The 17,415-nt window shown below is 40.4% G+C and overlaps 1 protein-coding gene across 7 annotated transcripts in view; it reads right to left on the bottom strand.

Annotated features, from left to right (window-relative positions):
* The window catches only part of AP2B1 (adaptor related protein complex 2 subunit beta 1), a 117,711-nt gene that overhangs the window by 41,681 nt on the left and 58,615 nt on the right, over window positions 1–17,415 (bottom strand). For 5 of the 7 annotated variants that reach the window (XM_060135578.1, XM_060135577.1, XM_060135574.1 and 2 more), the window contains 3 exons: window positions 15,806–15,998; window positions 3,556–3,597; window positions 2,560–2,706 (listed from right to left, as the gene is read on the bottom strand). The exons of 1 other annotated variant lie outside the window; for it this stretch is intronic. In XM_060135578.1, the coding sequence (XP_059991561.1) occupies window positions 2,560–2,706; window positions 3,556–3,597; window positions 15,806–15,998 (382 nt within the window). The remainder of the gene's footprint in view (window positions 1–2,559; window positions 2,707–3,555; window positions 3,598–15,805; window positions 15,999–17,415) is intronic. One more of the 7 variants, XM_060135576.1, reaches the window with a different exon arrangement.

Genomic DNA, 17,415 nt, shown 5'->3' on the forward strand with positions numbered 1-17,415 from the left:
GGCTTAAAAGGGCAAAAAGCTGATCTAATGAAAATCGCATGTTTACAATATTTGAAGACTTTTAAAAATCATTACCAAATTCCTTATCAGTAATCTGTTAAGGGCAAGGACCATGTCTTATGTATATTTTTGACTCTCATTATAGTCTCTGGGAAATAGTAAGTATTCAGATGTCGTTTAAGTAATCTGAATGCCTATTTTCTCTATATAATTCATTCGTGACCCACCTCTGGCCCCAGAATCTGTGATACTCCTGGAGTGTACCAGTTTACATATATATATATATATATATATATATATATATATAAAACCAACAGGAATTCATGAACTGTCCTGACTAAAGACAGAATACCCATTAGTCAGTGGGTGGCTAGTAAACATGAGAATATACTCAACCACATTACAGGAAAAAAAGGAAAAAGAAAAGAAGAAAATGACACTATTTAATAGTACAAGATACTATTTTTCATCTATCAGAGGGTCAAAAATTCAAAAAGTCAGTAATACTCAGTGAAGGAGAATATAAGGAATCTGGCAATATTACATTCTGCTTTGGAGAACACAATTTGATGTCACCTTTTTGGAGGGTAAGCTGATAATGTCTTATTTTAAAAAAATAATTTATTGTTTTATTTTTGTCTGCGTTGGGTCTTAGTTGCAGCACACAGGAACTTCGTTGCGACAAGCAGGATCTTTTTGTTGCTGCACAGGCTCTTCGCTGTGGCACGTGGGCTTCTGTCTAGTTGTGGTGTGTTGATCTCTCTCTCGTTGTGGAGCACAGGCTCCAGAGCGCATGGGCTCTGTAGTTTGTGGCACATGGGCTCTCTAGTTGAGGTGCGCGGGCTCAGTAGTTGTTGCATGCAGGCTCAGTAGCTGTGGTGCGTGGGATTAGCTGCCCGGTGGCATATGGGATTTTAGTTCCCCAACCAAGGATCGAACCTACGACCCATGCATTGGAAGGCGAATTCTTTACCACTGGACCACCGGGGAAGTCCCTGTAATGTCTTTTTCTTTTTTGCGGTACGAGGGCCTCTCACTGCTGTGGCCTCTCCCACTGCGGAGCACAGGCTCCGGACGTGCAGGCTCAGAGGCCATGGCTCACGGGCCTAGCGGCTCCACGGCATGTGGGATCCCCCCGGACCGGGGCATGAACCCGTGTCCCCTGCATCGGCAGGCGGACTCTCAACCACTGCTCCACCAGGGAAGCCCCTGTAATGTCTATTTTTAATGCTTAAATGATCAAGCACATTCCAAGTTTATCCTATAGATATGCTTACAAAAATATACCATGATACACATAAACAAGAATGTTCATGGTAACATCATAACAACAAAAAAGGGGGTGGGGATAGGACTAGATGAATAACCTAAATGTCCATCACCAGGAGAAAGATTAAATACGTTGTGGCACACATCAATAAAGTGGATACAGCCATTCAAAAGACTGTGGTAGAGAAAAAACAAGGTGCAAAACAGTATATCCCACTGACAGTATTTAAAGGATACAAACATACAGGTATATGCATGATCTTTCTTTCTTCTGAGAGGACACAGAAAAAGTTAATAGTGACTACTTATGGGGAAGTGGGGACAGAGGGAAACTTAATTTTCCACCTGATCTTTCTACATTATTTAAATTTGTCATTTCTAGGTATTACTGTAATGTTAGTAAACAAGTACGTTGCATAATCTCTTAATCAATTAAAAGTCTGTGGGGATAATATCCAATGCAGTAACCTTACAACAAAGCTACTAAGCTGTGCCAAAACACTATAGCTCAGTTTTGAATCATATTTCTGGTTACTCTACGTAATGGGTGTGTACACAAAGACAAGACTCCTGGGATGGACAACTGGTTTACTATCTGCAGCAGAGATCCCCCACACTGAGCTGGTTGAGCAGGCAGAGAATTCAGAAAGCAACCAGGCATGCTGCCCCTCAGAAAGGCAAAATTAAAAGAAACCTAGCTTAGCCTGGAAGGCACTATTCCCAAGGGCCGAAATATGCTTCATTGACAGGGAGTTTCCCCTTCCCTTTTTGAATTTTAATCTGAGCATGACATCAAGTGAGGCTGAGACTAGAGGGACACCAATGACACTAGCCTAAATCAAAACTCTAAAAAGGTGTAGTAAAATGCATGAAAACCAAATCTGGGCAATAGCACTCTAGAATCCATATGCAGTACCAATGGAAAAAGGAGAGTGGAAAGAATGCAGAGTAAAATGTTACTTCTCTATTACGTCTTTCTCCTCCTGCTGTTGCTCTGTATATCACATCTACACTAGACTGACTCCAGTGTTGACAAGTTAGGCAATATTTCTAAACTAGAGAACAAATACTAAATGCTTAGTATTTCCAATTTTAAGTCTAATTATACAAATGGTTAATAAGGATGCTATGGTGCTTCCTATTGCTAGGTTTAAGGCCGCCTTTCATCCTCCTTGTAAATCCTCTAGAGAAAGAGCCCCAACCTTGGATTTATTATCAGTGAGAGTAACACAAATGTCAGATGCTAAATAATTCAGGTCCTGTCCACTAAGAAAGTGTTGTTTTACTTACAGCCTTAGGAGCCACATATCCACCAGGTGCCATGCCTATCCCCGTGGAGAGTTCAAATAGGTCATTCAGACCACTGCTGACCACAGCAGGAGTAGGTGAAGGAGCAAAGGTTGCAGGCACTGATGATGGGATGAAGGACTGTCCCACCTGCAGGGAATAAAAGGGAAGGGGAGCAGGGAGATCAGGAAGAATTCATTAATAGTCCTTAAAATGTTGCTATATATTTTAATAGTATTGATAAATCAATAAGAACACACCATAATTCCAATATTCTTAGGCGTTTAATTCGTATATTCTTTGTCCTTCAAATCATCATGGTTATTTTTCATCATTGAAAAGATACACACACTCTTTAGAAGTTCTATCAAGAGAGTCATCAGTAGGATCAGGAACACAGTGATCCAAAGTTTTTTATGTTTGTTTCCAATTTTAGCTTCCATGATTCTGTGCAAAAGGCCTACAGGTACCCTAATGAAGGGGGAATCTGTTTCTATAGGAAGAAGGAGAAGCATCCAACTTAGACAGCAGTTCCATTTCCACTTGGGCCCAGGCAAGTCTTATTTCCGCATTTAGGCATAAATATCTAGTAGGAAACTCTCCTGGGGGAGATGGATACTCACACCCCCCTAACTCACGTACGAGGAGAGTCTCACTCTGAGTCCAGCTGACGCTCAAGCTCTTTCTAGACGAGAGAAAAGAGTATTCTCTCGTCAAGATGGGAGGTTCCATTTCCTTTAGCCCTTTAATGTCAGGAAGACAAAGAACTCTGTAGACACCAGAGCGCCAATCCCTAAAGAGACCCCTACACCACATGTGGTGTATGGTCCCAAAGAATCCAAGTAACCCTACGCTACTTTCTACTCTTCATACACTGCTACAGAGGTTCTGGTGTACAGGGCTAGATAGCAGCAGTGGCTGGTCTGAGAACGTGTGCATAGGAAAGGCATCAAACAGGGGGCAGTGCATCCCACGGTGAAAAAAACCGATGGCACTTACTGCCGGACTTCCTCCAATGCCCCCGCCAAGGTCACTGCCAAGCTGAAAGAGAGAAAGGAGAGAGAGGAGAGAAAGGTAGAGTTCATTTAGCTAAGTACTAGATGCCCATACAGAATCTGTAAATTGCTCTACCAAGTTGCGGGGAATACATGCTATTCAACTTGACTCCCAAAGCCTAAAGAAATTCTAGATTGCAAAGAAATATAACCTAGGGGAACTGAGTAGGGGAAGTGATGGTGTGTGGGAGTTTTGAGAAAACGTGGAAAGAAGACGGAGCTGGGACATCTCAGGGATGTTTCAGATCCAGTCTTTCCACTGGGGTACATAGGCACAAACCCAAACAGGATTTAAAGAGTTTACATATTCCAAGAAGCTATATCTCTAAGTCGTAATGTCCTGAATATGTTTTATTTTTTCTTTAAAAGGAAATTTAAGGGGGGGAAAAAAAAGAAAAACTAAAATATGTTTTGAACTACAAAACTTGCCGCCCCACTGAGTAAGTGGGAACCAAACCAGTAATGAGCTGCAATTTCAAGCTTCAAAAATTATAGCTTGAACAAGAGTGATTTTTAGAGTTTAGAACTCTCCTAAGAAAGCAAACGGCTGGGTTAGGAAGATATCCTATCTGGGTAGGAAATGCGAAGGCATGCAATTCCTCAAATCTCTCCCACAGTCAATACAGCTACGCAGAAATGCTGTGATTTATCTGGAGTAGATCATTTAAAAGGATGCTAACTATTGGAGAATTAGACTAATGCAATTAGCTAGGTGACAGGAAAATAATTCCACATGGTCTTACTTCTTGCCTCTTTTTCCCGTCAGGGCTCTGATATAATTCACCCTGAATTCCAGGACAAAAGCATTAAAGAAGAACTGAAGCTGAAAATAGCTAGCATGAAGAAACATAAAACACATATATCCACAACTAATGGTGCTGTTCAGAAAGCAAACAATACGCTTTTGTGCTACGATTCTATACTGCTACTTCCCTAGTTCTCACTGTGCATCTAACATTCCCCTCTGAATCACCAAATGCCTTGTATGCTTTACAAAACACTGTTTCCTTTATTGTCTGTCATTTAGTGGTAGAAACTTGGAGAGCTCTAGGCTGTGGTTGTGTTAAAAAAAACAACAACAACAACTGTATTTGTCTTCAGGATTTGAGAGAGGGGATTTATTACCTTCTCAATGGACAGATAAATAAAACTGGGTTGCCAAAGTCTCAAAAATAATATATATACTGAAAAATAATGGGACTTATTTCCACCACGACAGAACAAAAACCCCAGGCGTTTCATAACTGGCATAAATAAGCATGTTCTGCACTAAGCTACAGAACACTCCAAACCTCAAAGAACCAACATTTGCAAAGTCTGGTTCCTGAAGACTATTTACTGGTTGGACGTGGGGCGAGAAATCACAGGCATACAGATAAAAAGGTCATCACAACCAAGAATTCGAGTAACTGGAAAAGAATGACAGCAAACAGAAAAGATATTACACACCTACCTTCTCCCTGTTTCTAGAATAACACACATCCATAGCATGACATCTGAAAAGCATGAGATTCCTTTTATTCAAACACACACTCACATTTGCTGGACATAAGGTACTATGGGGACTATAAAGATGCCGGGCAATGAGGGGAAAACAATAGATGAACAAGATCCAGGCTTTGCAAACTGGCAAAAAAACAAAACACGAATGCAAAAACCATACAGAATATACTAAAGCAAAAAAAGAAAGTTCTGAATAGAAGAGCCTCCTTTTGGCTGAAGGATAATGAAAAGAAGCTTCAAAGACATGGTAGTGTGAAATTATAGAATGCAAAAATGGGGGAGGTTATTTCTCAAATAGCCTGAACAAAGGTTAAGAAGTAGGAATAAAAGCATGATCAAGAAGGATGAGTAGGGACTTCCCTGGTGGTCCAGTGGCTAAGACTCCATGCTCCCAATGCAGGGGATCCAGGTTCGATCCCTGGTCAGGGACTAGATCCCGCATGCTGCAACTAAGAGTTTGCATGCCGCAACTAAAGATCTCGCACACCACAACTAAAAGATTCCCTCATGCCGCAACGAAGATCCCACATGCCACAACGAAGATCCCGCATGCGGCAATGAAGATCCTGTGTAGCCAAATAAATAAATAAATAAATACTTTTTTTAAAAAAAAAAAGGAAGAAGGAGTAGTAGCCTAATTAGACTGGAGCACAGGGTAGATATGTGTTAAAAAAAAAGTCAAAGAAAATAAGTTTGCAAAGGCAAACTGATTATGGTTAAGTCTTTAGTTTTCAATTCCTCCATCACAAAAACCTGGAGGTTTCTTAGAGTAAGATTCAATCTTTCTAAGATTACTAATAACTACTTCAATTGTGTTCTATTAACTATGGTTTTCAACCTTAGACACACAATGGAATAAACCACCTGCGTGTGTATAACTGTGGGGAGGAGGGGGATTTTTAGAAGTACTGATGCCCGAGTCTCAATCCCAGCCATGGTGATTTAATTGTTCTGAGTTGTAGCCTGGACATCAGAATTTTAAAAAGCTGCCCTAGTGATTCTAATGTACAGACAAGGTTGAAAATCACTGCCTTAGAGAATTAACTATGATCTGGAATCAGACAAGAATATATGCTCAGGAATTACTTTGGCACTAACTCCTGAATTGAAAAGGAAGCTAGAACTTAAGAAGAAAGAAAACCCCATTTATTTATTTTTAATAAATAAATAAATAAATAAATAAATTTTTGGCTGCGTTGGGTCTTCGTTGTGGTGCGCAGGCTTCTCATTGTGGTGGCTCCTCTTGTTATGGAGCACGGGCTCTAGGCACACGGGTTCTAGACACACGGGCTTCAGTAGTTGTGGCTCACGGGCTCTAGAGCCCAGGCTCAGTAGTTGTGGTACATGGGCTTAGTTGCTCTGCGGTATGTGGGATCTTCCCAGGCCAGGGCTCGAACCTGTGTCCCCTGCATTGGCAGGAGGATTCTTAACCACTGTGCCACCAGGGAAGTCCAAGAAAAACCCTTTCTAAGGAAGGGTATGATGCAGAATGTCTCACTTGTCCTGATGCTGGTTTTGATTTAGTTTTATGACTTTCTGATGGGCTTACACATCCTCCCCCCAGCCACTCTCCTCCCTTCTGGCCTATGTCACAACTGAAGCTTGAAAGAGATGGAATTCTTTATGGGCCTTGTTGGCACTCGACGGCAAGAAAGAAAAAACACACTGGAAGAGAAATGACAGTATTATCAAATATGCTACATTCAATAAAAGGCATTGAGAAAAGGCACTCACTAGTGGTGTTATTTCCAAAGGAAATAAAGCCCATTTATAGCCCTTATTTTCTTAGATTTCATTCTTATTATACATGAGTATTATATGAATATTATCTTAGCTGGACAGGATCTAAATGTACTCCCACCCCTCCCCCCCACCATGCTGCTTGTCAATTTTATTCAAAAACATGTAAGAGAAACTAAAAAGTAATTCTGATACTCCTTTGTTTATGTTCAGCTTATCAAATACAACTCAGCTGCAACCCACAATCAAGAACTCTTGATCTTACAGAGACAGAATCCAAAGGGTGTTAGAGACATGCAGCCAGAAATATAAAGGTTCACATAACTGTGCTATGTCCAGAGAGCAAAAGGAAAGGACAATTTCAATATGTTTTCTAACTAGCAGAACTATAGCTTACTCAGACTTTATTCAGCATCTTTCCTTTTGACTGAAAAGTTTCTAAGGGAGGTTATCATCTTCCTCTCTGAAAATATGACACAGGTGACAGCACAGTGTTGGGCAAGAGTAACTAACAGGGAGATGTCAGCAAGGATGGGAGCCAATTCCCCAGTAAGGGCCTCTCCTATCTACAGGGACAAGCAGGATGATGCAGATATTAATCGAGGAGGGGGCGGGGAAGGCAAGAAAGCTTAACAAAACACAGCAATGTCGTTGTCATGCTGGCCTGAACTAGCCACTAACCATTTCAGTTCAGTTGCTGATATCATCTGGAGTCAGACAAGATTCATCTGTTTGGTAATACTTACTAATCAGGTAGGGTACAAAATCAGTCAAACTGGACTAGTAAAATTTCAGTGATATCTATTATCCAGTAAGCTGGGAGAGGTGAGTGAAAAGTGCCAGAGGCATAAGGCATGGCTTTAATCTCAATCTTAGGTGTCAAAATACTGTGTACGTTTTAAGTGTCTTTTGGAGCTGTCCATTTCCCGTTAATCCCAGGACTGCCTTAATGAGGCCGCTATTTTCTCCACGAAGGAAATAATGTCAACTACAGACCAACTAAATCAGGATATAGGAAGATGAAGGAGAGGTGCCAATTTCAGGAAAAGAACACTTCAAATGCTGAAAACTGAGCAGAATTTTCCTACAGGTCCATAGCTGATACCCAAGTCTAAAATTTCTGCTAGTGGTAAAGATTCCCCAGCCCCCAATCTAAATCACATTAAACGGCACTAAGAATAACATTAACATTTCGCTACTGCCAGAGTGGGTGCTTTATCATGCCTGAAGAAGTGTTGAAATAGGTTCAGTTCATGTTGAACTAGGGAGATGTGTCGCTGCACTGTTCATTCAGTAATTGGATGGAAAGTAGTGATTTCATGGTGACTTATTTTATGGGCTAAGGGAATTTCAGCACGGTTGCATGAGCTCTGCTGCAGAACCAGGTTGAGACAAAAGTTTGAGAGCTGAGTCTGCATACCAAAAGGAAATACCTTCATCCAATGGCAACATGCTACAAAAGCAGAAGTACAGAGAAAGAACTCAAGACTGAGGTTCTGTAAGGGACCAAGTCTGCCTGACTCCAAGAAAAGGAAAAGCCTTGACATGGCCACCAAGCAGACCGAAAACAAAACAAGAACAACAACAACAAAAAACCCTACATGGGATTTCCCTGGTGGTGCAGTGGTTAAGAACCCGCCTGCCAATGCAGGGGACATGGGTTCAATCCCTGGTCCGGGAAGATCCCACATGCCACGGAGCAACTAAGCACGTGTGCCACAACTACTGAGCCTGCGCTCTACAGCCCGCGAGCTACAACTACTGAGCCCAAGTGCCACAACTACTGAAGCCCGCACGCCTGGAGCCCGTGCTCCGCAACAAGAGAAGCCACCGCAGTGAAAAGCCCGTGTAGCACAACGAAGAGTAGCCCCCACTCGCCACAACTAGAGAAAGTCCCTGCGCAGCAACAAAGACCCAATGCAGCCAAAAATAAATAAACAAATAAAAATAAAATTAAATGCAAAAACCCAACCCCCCCACAAATGTTCACAATCACTGCTCTGGGTTAGCTAGCCCCTTTGAGGTCCATCTGACCAGTCTAAAATATACCTGTCTGCTTCTGAAACTGGAGCTGAGTATCTGAAGACATTCTCTTAATTAGAGGTGTAGATCTTAAGCTCACACATTTCTTTGCTCCTGTCTAGAATTATCACCTCCTTTATTTGACACTTTCCAGAACTGATTTAATTGAAGGGAGTCTAAGGAATGCTTCAGGTCATATAGCTCTGCTAGTTAGGAGTCAAAACAGAATGATGTAAAAATAGTACACAATGATTCCGATCACAAACAAAACTTATACCAAAATCCTACTGGTGTCAGAAACATCAGTCTGTGTTTTTCCTATTAGCTTTTAGATTTTAGAAGGCACACACTATCTTCTAGGTAAAAGTATGGTTTTCCAACTGCTGGGCTACAAATTTTAATTTAATCTTCAAAAAGCTATTTAGAAAAGCACCATAAAATATAACTAATCAAATTGGTGAAAAGAATAGGTAACCATGCAAAAGCTATTAGACAAACTCATGGTGAGAATAGACTTCATGTGGAATAGCATAAATGAGTTGAGATCATACAAAATCATCAGAAGACTCCTTAACTTGAAGGGAAAAAAGTCTTACATCAACGGAAAAATAGGGAGATATAATAGATTACTTCCTGAGATGGGACAGGGAATAGAATGTGACAGAAAGTCCTTAGAATGGCCACTGTTGGTCTCTTAGGTCAGATATAACTCAATGTTCAAGGCAGTAAAAATTCACAGGAGAAGCTCTGCATCCTGTCTCATTTTCCTTTGCAGTAATTACTACCTATGTACTTGTTTGTCATTCGTCTCCCCTCACTAGAATGTATGTTTGTAAGGACTCACCACAACTATATTCCCAGTACATAGAATAGAGCCTGACAAGGAATAAGCACTCAAATATTTACTGAGTGAATGCATTTCCATATAAGCACCACTATGGCAGTATTATTTCTTGGGGAGACAATTTGGAAATGAATCATTTTATTGGTGAAAATTATCACAAAATGGACAGAAGGCTGACAAAATTGTTTTCCCAACTGACTTAGAGCACCATATCTGCATCAACACTGCCAACACATATGAATACAACCAATTAGGGGAAAAAGTGACCCCACCCCCTCCGTTCCCACCCCAAGGCCAAAGATCTTTCTAGAAAGGAAATGTATTGTCTGAGTGGTTTTGATTGCCAGTTTTCAGCACAAGAATGTCCTGTGCATCATTTATTTGCCTTGAAAGTACTTGCTTTATATCACAATTCACCACCAAATAGATGGGAACACAGGATTTTGTGGCTCTACCTGAAAGCAATCTTATTCCTTTTGCTGCGAGACAGATGTGTAAACTTATCCAATCCCTCTCCTCATTAATGAATAAACTTCTAAAGTCTTTCTCAAACTTTCAAGTGCCTCCTAATGATAAGCTAGCCCAAACTCACACACAGGGCATCTGGGAGGTATAGCATGGAGAGGCCTAGGGCAAACAAGCCTTGTGTTTTATCTTAAACATTCATGCAATTTTACATTCTAAGCTGTAATACAGTGTGTTTACATTCCTTACCATCAAGTAAGACTGACACTGCAAGATGATGAACCAGGTTTATCCTGCAGCTTCAAATACACCCTGTACTCTGCTGTGTACTCCAGAGACTGTGTACCCTAGTCTGAGAAGGACCAAAGTTAAGTGAGACTGAATTCTATTCTGGAAAATGACAATAACAAAAAAACTGGAGGAATCACAGGACAGTGGAAAAGTGCGTATAAACTTTAAAGTTTTGAAGAAGTCTGGGTTCAAAATCCTGACTCTGAGTCTTACTTGCTATGCAACCTTCAGTTTTTTTGTAAAATGGGACCCAATGCCAATTACCTTGCAGACTTATTTTGAGGATTAGGAATTATAAAAGTTCTAGCACAGAGACTGGCACAGAAATAGGCACTCAGTATTTGGTAATTATGCCCAACACTGCCTGAGGCCAGCCTTCACTAAATCTATGCATTGATAAAAAAGACAGTGGTTACAAGAGCCACTGAAGAATTTACCAGGCAAAATTAGGCTACAACTTACAAAACTGTCTTCACAAGACTACCAACTCTAAAAGTTAAGCTCTTAAATCACAGCAACTCTTTTCCAGAGGAAGAGATATGAAGATGCAAAACTAGTATGTACAATGGATTTCCCACGGGCTAAAAAAACCCTCAAAATCATTACTACAATAGTTCATGAGCTGAAATATCTGGAAGGTAAAAACCTGTAAGAAACAGGGTAGGAGGTTCTGAAAAACATACACTGGAGTCAGGAGAAGGCAGTTTCTCCTCTCTTCTACTCCATCCTAGCTGGGCACACTGAAGCACATATCTCTGGCAGGAAACCCTTCGTCAGCACACAGAAAGGGCACTCTGGATAATGCTTCCTTTCTATTCTTGATGCACAATAGCACCATTTTTCTAAATAGAATAAGGCACAGCACCTTGGATAAACAGAAGGCCGTAATTTAGCCAAGGCCTGACAGTCTGTTGACAGTCTGAAAGTAATGGCAACAAATAACTGAGATTCAATTATTACTCTAGCGATCCTCAGCGACGTCAGACTCATTAGCAGATGGTATATCTTTATAACATGTATGCAAGATTTACATACTGGCTGCCGGGTCACCTCTCACACTACACCAAACCAGAAGGATCTGCACCACCGTCAGAAATGTCACACTGCCCAAGATGAGCAGTTTCTTAGATTTGGTAGCAGGGGCGTAAAAAGACACCTGTACTGCTTCTAAAACAAAGAAACAAAAACCCCAATAACATTTAAATAGTATACTATATTGCTCTATACACAGATCAGAGTTTCATTACCTGAATTCATTCCACATCAAGGTGACAGTTAAGTTTACACTAACGGGAGAAGGAAACTATCTACATTTAGGCAAAAGAGAATACACTAAAGGGCAAGCAAAAACTAAGGAGGAAAGTGAAGAGTATGTAGGAAATCCATTTTGATTTGAGTTTTGTGATGAAGAAGCAACATTTTTACAAATCTGAAGCTCTGCCTACATCAGTGATTTTCAAAGGTACCTGTCTCCAAAAACAAACAAAAAACCAAACAACGAAAAACACCATCTAAGAGTCACCTGGGAATAGTGTACACGTGTGTGTGTGTTTTTTACATCATAGCAATATACCTACTTCACTCTCTTTGGTTCAAGAATCACAGTTGTTATATATGAGTCACGATTATTGATGGAAGAAGGCTGGAGCCTTCAGGTAGCTTGTGACAAATAATAATAATGAATAAATAAATTGATAAGTATTTCCTGAATGACAGTTCTAGAAAAGTCACAGTTCACTAAATCTCAAAACTTCACAAGTGCAATGATGAAAGAGGGCAAACAAGATCTAATGGGAGGGTCACCAGGATGTGAAAATGGAAGAGTAATATTATCCTCTAGTGAATATCAAGTTTTAAAACAGAGGAACAGAAAATGGGTAGATAATCCAAAATACAAGACAATTTTCAGTCTCCAATTATGGAACATGAACAAGGGTGAGAAGAACCCTGGGAATGAGCAACTAAATCTAAATCGGTCAAATTCAACTCTTGGTCAATTTCTGGTAGGCTGGATCACCTAACAGCAAATCACAACAGGAAAATGTCCTGGGGTCAGGGGGTGAGGGTGTGGAGGGGTAGGAGGCAGAACAAAGGTAAAGTCAGAGAGGTCTGTTTTGTAGGAGGTGCCAGGGGCTCACCAAAATATAATTCTTCTGTGGAAATCACTGCCTTGGTTTAAAGATCAATTTTGTAACATCTCTACCTAACTTCACCTGGAGCTTTATTTGGCTCAATATTCTCAGTCTTGGCTGCAAAATTAAAATAACTTCGATTTTAAAAAAAAAATACCAATGTCTAAGGTCCTGTCTCCCAGAAATTCCATTTAATTGCTCTAGGGTTGGGTCCAAATGCTGACAATATATATTTTTAAATACCAGTTATGCAGCTAGAGTTGAGAACCACAAAGCTTGAAATAAAAGGTTAGTAGCTGCCACGCTTCATTAGCAGCACACCACTGACCTCTATGGGTAAGGTTCTGTTAGAAACCAGTGATAAAAGCAGCAAAAACGCTGCTGAGAGCTGTTCTGAGATGAACACCACGTAACCTAAGTGCTGCTTGCCAGACAATCACATAACTCTAATCCAGGCCATATTTTAAATGGGGACCTGGGTCAAATTCTACCACACCCAGCAACATTCTTCTTCCTAGAGAGTGAAAGACAGACCTTTAACAAAATAATTTCAAGAGTTTCTTGCCCTCTCTCAATCTGAGGCAGAGTAGGAGCCCTCTTTCCAGGAGTGTGTTTACTACTGAAGCCAAGAGAAAAAGGCATCTGGGTTTACCAACAGCTATTCAAACACTAAAGTGAACTGGTTCACAGTGATCACAGATACTCTATGTCTTTACTATGCAAAATGTGGTCTACAGACCTGGGTGTTTGTTAGAAATGCAAACTCCTAGGTCTCACCCCAGAGCAACAAGAATCTGTCTTGTTCAAGATCTCCAGTTGATTTATGTACACATTAGCTTGAGAAGCACTGCTGTAAGGCAACAATTCATTCAAGAAACAGCACTATCTGTATAGACTAAGTAAAAACTTTGAGAACGATTTTCCTCTTTAAATTAGATAATTTACGTAAGAACAATAAAAGCATTTTAAAACTGGCATAGACTACTGCTGCCACAGAAACTCGTCATTCACACAGCCAGATTTAGGCCTCTTCCTTGTGATGGTCTCTTAAAAGGAATCTTGGTTCTTTGAGTGATATATATTTAACTACATACAGATCCAAAGCAAAAAGAAGGGCTTTTACTCCTCATTTTGATTTCTGGGACATATTTATATCACAGAATAAGCTGAAGAAACCTGCATGTAAACACTTTCTGGGGCTATAACGCCAATTATACCATTTTAAATCCCAAAGTCAGAATAAGCTAAAATTTAGAGTTACACAGAAACATTACTGGGCCTACCTAGCAAAGGCTGTATAATATTTTGAAATCCAATTATAAAAACAATTTATTCTCCACCCCAAAGAGAATATCTTTTGCAAAAAAAGAAAACGAAAAAAGGCCCATGTGTGACTTGGGCTACTACAATCTGAGAAAGTTCTAATTGTTTTTCTATCTGATGTAAACTTGCCAGAATTCTGACACATGACTGGATTAGCTGTGTAAAATATAAGGAGAAAACTCACTAGTTTTAAGGGCCAGCAAGAGCTGATACAAAGCCAAATGGAAATAACATGTTTCTTTCCCTTCCATGCTAAAGTGGGTTAAGAAACAAGACGACAGAATCCTGGGCCAGTCAACATCAAAATATAGAGCCTCTTTCTCCCCTCCATCCTTCAAACTTAATTTCTTTGTCTTCTTAGGTTCAGCAAGTCCACTATGTCATAAACCACTAGGGAAATAAGCAGGGTTGGTAAGGCATAACCGTGGGGAGGATGTAACATTTAACTTGTAGCTCATGTGTCAACAGAATAGGATGAGCTATTTCAGTGTTTATAAGGGATTTCTGAGAGTCTCCATGAATATTTCAATATTCATTTGTCAGTCTCCTGAGTCTATAAAGGAGGTTATACAGCAACGCAGGATATCACACGAGGAAGCTATTCAGTCATCTCTATTCATTAGAGATATGAAAATGAAAAGCAAATGCTTTTATTCCCAAGGAAGACAAAAGCAGTGCTCATTTGTGTCACCATTAGCTAGAGTCCAGAGCTTGGTCAGTGTATAGACTCTGGAAGCAGTGACTTCCATTAGTAAAATGCATCACCCACAAAGATATGACGGTAACCCTATCTCCTTAGGCTCTCTGTCAGCCAAAAGTAAATGTACCTGTACCAGCTGGCATAAATCCCAGACATAATACTGCTCGTAAAGTAGAAGAGAAAATGCCAGTGTATGAAGCAGAAAGTAAGGTCGTTTTGTTTATGTAATCTCTAAGACATATGTATTTTTGTATCTATGGCATTGCCTTCCAATTTCTGATGCTGCGAAATAAATCAGTTTGTTGGGCATATTTATAGTCATCAGGTTGATGAACAACTTATTTCAAGTGTTCAGCTAAAAAAGCCCCTCTAATTCCACCACAGTTAAGTATCTAATTTGCAGGGAGCCATGTGATGAGACCTGCTATTTTTCTGGCCTTCTCTACACAGATGGAAGGTCATCCTTAATATTTCTCATTTATCTTTTACAGCAACAGTAACTAATTGGCTTCCACTGGTGGCACATATTCACAGATACTCTGGACATTGGAGCCTTTTAGTATTAGAATCCTGGAAGCTAATTAAATTGGAAGTATGACAGGGTGGAGTGGGGGGGTGTGGATGGAAAAGGGGAAAAAAGAACCAATCAAGAAGTACTTCTCAACTATAAGTAAGATACATTTAAAATAAAAACACAAATGGCTCCAATGAACCTTTTGGAATTAGACAAGGCATAAGCCAACAAAATACAAAAAAGGCAAAAGTCTGAAAGCCTCAAAATAGGATGATCACTATGAGGTCATCTGAACGATGTTCAGGTCAGAAGGGGAATTACAGGGGCTATCCAGAGTTAAGCAGCAGGAGCAATAATAAGCTCTGGAAAGGTGACTAGGTTGGTTAAACATCAAAAGTTCCATTCAGAGGCAGGACAACAAAATAATCATGTACACTTGTAGACATATCCCATACCAATGATGAACAGTATCAATTACATCTCTAGAAAAAATAATCCTGTCCTTTATCAAAGGACATTGCTCTGCTCGTCAAGGAAAGGTCTAGTTCTAAAAAGCAGAATAATTTAAAGTTCTTCAGCATATCAAGAATTAAAAATAACCCCAGAAACTTAAAAATAAAAAGAATTTAAATATCCAAAAGAAAGAAGAAAGATGCTTACCAGACTATCTAGTCCTCCTCCCAAGAGATCCACTGCTCCCATCTGCATGGAGGATACCTGTGGCACATTGACTGGGGGACCAAGGTCAAGGTTTAAAAGATCCCCCAGAAGGTCACCTTGAGAGGGGATAACCTGAGGCTGTTCCAGGTTGGTGGCAGTGGTGGTGCCAACAGGGCTGTCACCCGCATCAGTGCTGCAAGTCACACACAGAAAGAGGGGAAAAGAGAAAAGTCAGTTTCACCCGGGACATAGTAACAAGGCAATGAGGTGAAGGTCAGATATACAAAAACAGGAGGGGGAAAAAACTCTTATACTATATAACTTCATCAGTCAATCAATTTTAATTGAGCACCTACTCTATAAGGGAGCACTGTAATGAGAACTCTGGGGAAATACATCTTTTTTTTTTTTTTAAAAAAAAGGAAATATATTTCCTGTCCTCAAATAACTTATACTCAAACAAACAAAAAACCAGCATTCACAAAACAAGTGAAAAGCACACTCACTGTGTAAAAGCAGAAATGAGTATTGTGTGTCTGCACACTGACAGGATACAGATGAGAAGCAAAACAGAACCAGGTGGGGCTGATCCCAAAAGACTCTGAGAATGGTTTTATGGCTAGATTTTCAAAAACAGCGTAGTTATGAGGAACTACCAGGGAGAGACCTTCAGAAAAAGAAAGGATAGCTTGTGCAAAGGCACAGAAATGAACAATTTGACTTGAGGGGTGGTGAAAAAATTATACTGGCAGGAGCAGACACTGTAATTGGTAAGATTTGGGGGAAGTGAAGATGAGGGAAATACAACTCTGAAAACAGGTCTGGAGAGTTAATTTTTTATGATAGGCAATGTACAATCACTTTTATTTGATGAACAAAGAACTAAAATGAACATTTAGAGGAACATTACCCAAGCAGCTGTGTGTATAATGGACTGAAGTTGGGAGAATGGACATGAAGATGAGCTAAGAGTGACCTAAACCGTTACTGCCACAACACTGTAAAAATAAAAACGAAGTGGTGAGTTCCAAGAGATGTTAAATGGACTAGGCAGGGGGAAATGATCTTAATAGATGGTGCTGGGTCAACTGAATAGCTGCATGGGACAAAAATGAGCCTTGACTCCTACACCTCACAACATAAACAAAAATTAGAGATAAATCAGACATAAACATGAAGGGGAAAACCAAGAGGATTTCTATGACCTTGGAGAAGACAAAAGTTTCTACAAAAAGCTCTAACCAGGGCTTCCCTGGTGGCGCAGTGGTTGAGAGTCCGCCTGCCGATGCTGGGGGACACGGGTTCGTGCCCCAGTCCGGGAAGATCCCACGTGCCGCGGAGCGGCTGGGCCCGTGAGCCATGGCCGCTGAGCCTGCGCGTCCGGAGCCTGTGCTCCGCAACTGGAGAGGCCACAACAGTGAGAGGCCCACGTACCGCAAAAAAAAAAAAAAAAAAAAAAAAAAAGTTCTAACCATAAAAGAAAAAAAGTGATGAGCTGGATTTCACTAAAATTAAGAACATTTCTTCTTCAAATGACACCATTAAGAGAAAGTGAGAAAAGGTATTCTCCACAGACTGGGAGAAGTTTGCAAAATATCCATCTGACAAAA

The sequence above is a fragment of the Lagenorhynchus albirostris genome, chromosome 20 (genome assembly GCF_949774975.1).
Source record: "Lagenorhynchus albirostris chromosome 20, mLagAlb1.1, whole genome shotgun sequence".
Classification (NCBI taxonomy): domain Eukaryota; kingdom Metazoa; phylum Chordata; class Mammalia; order Artiodactyla; family Delphinidae; genus Lagenorhynchus; species Lagenorhynchus albirostris.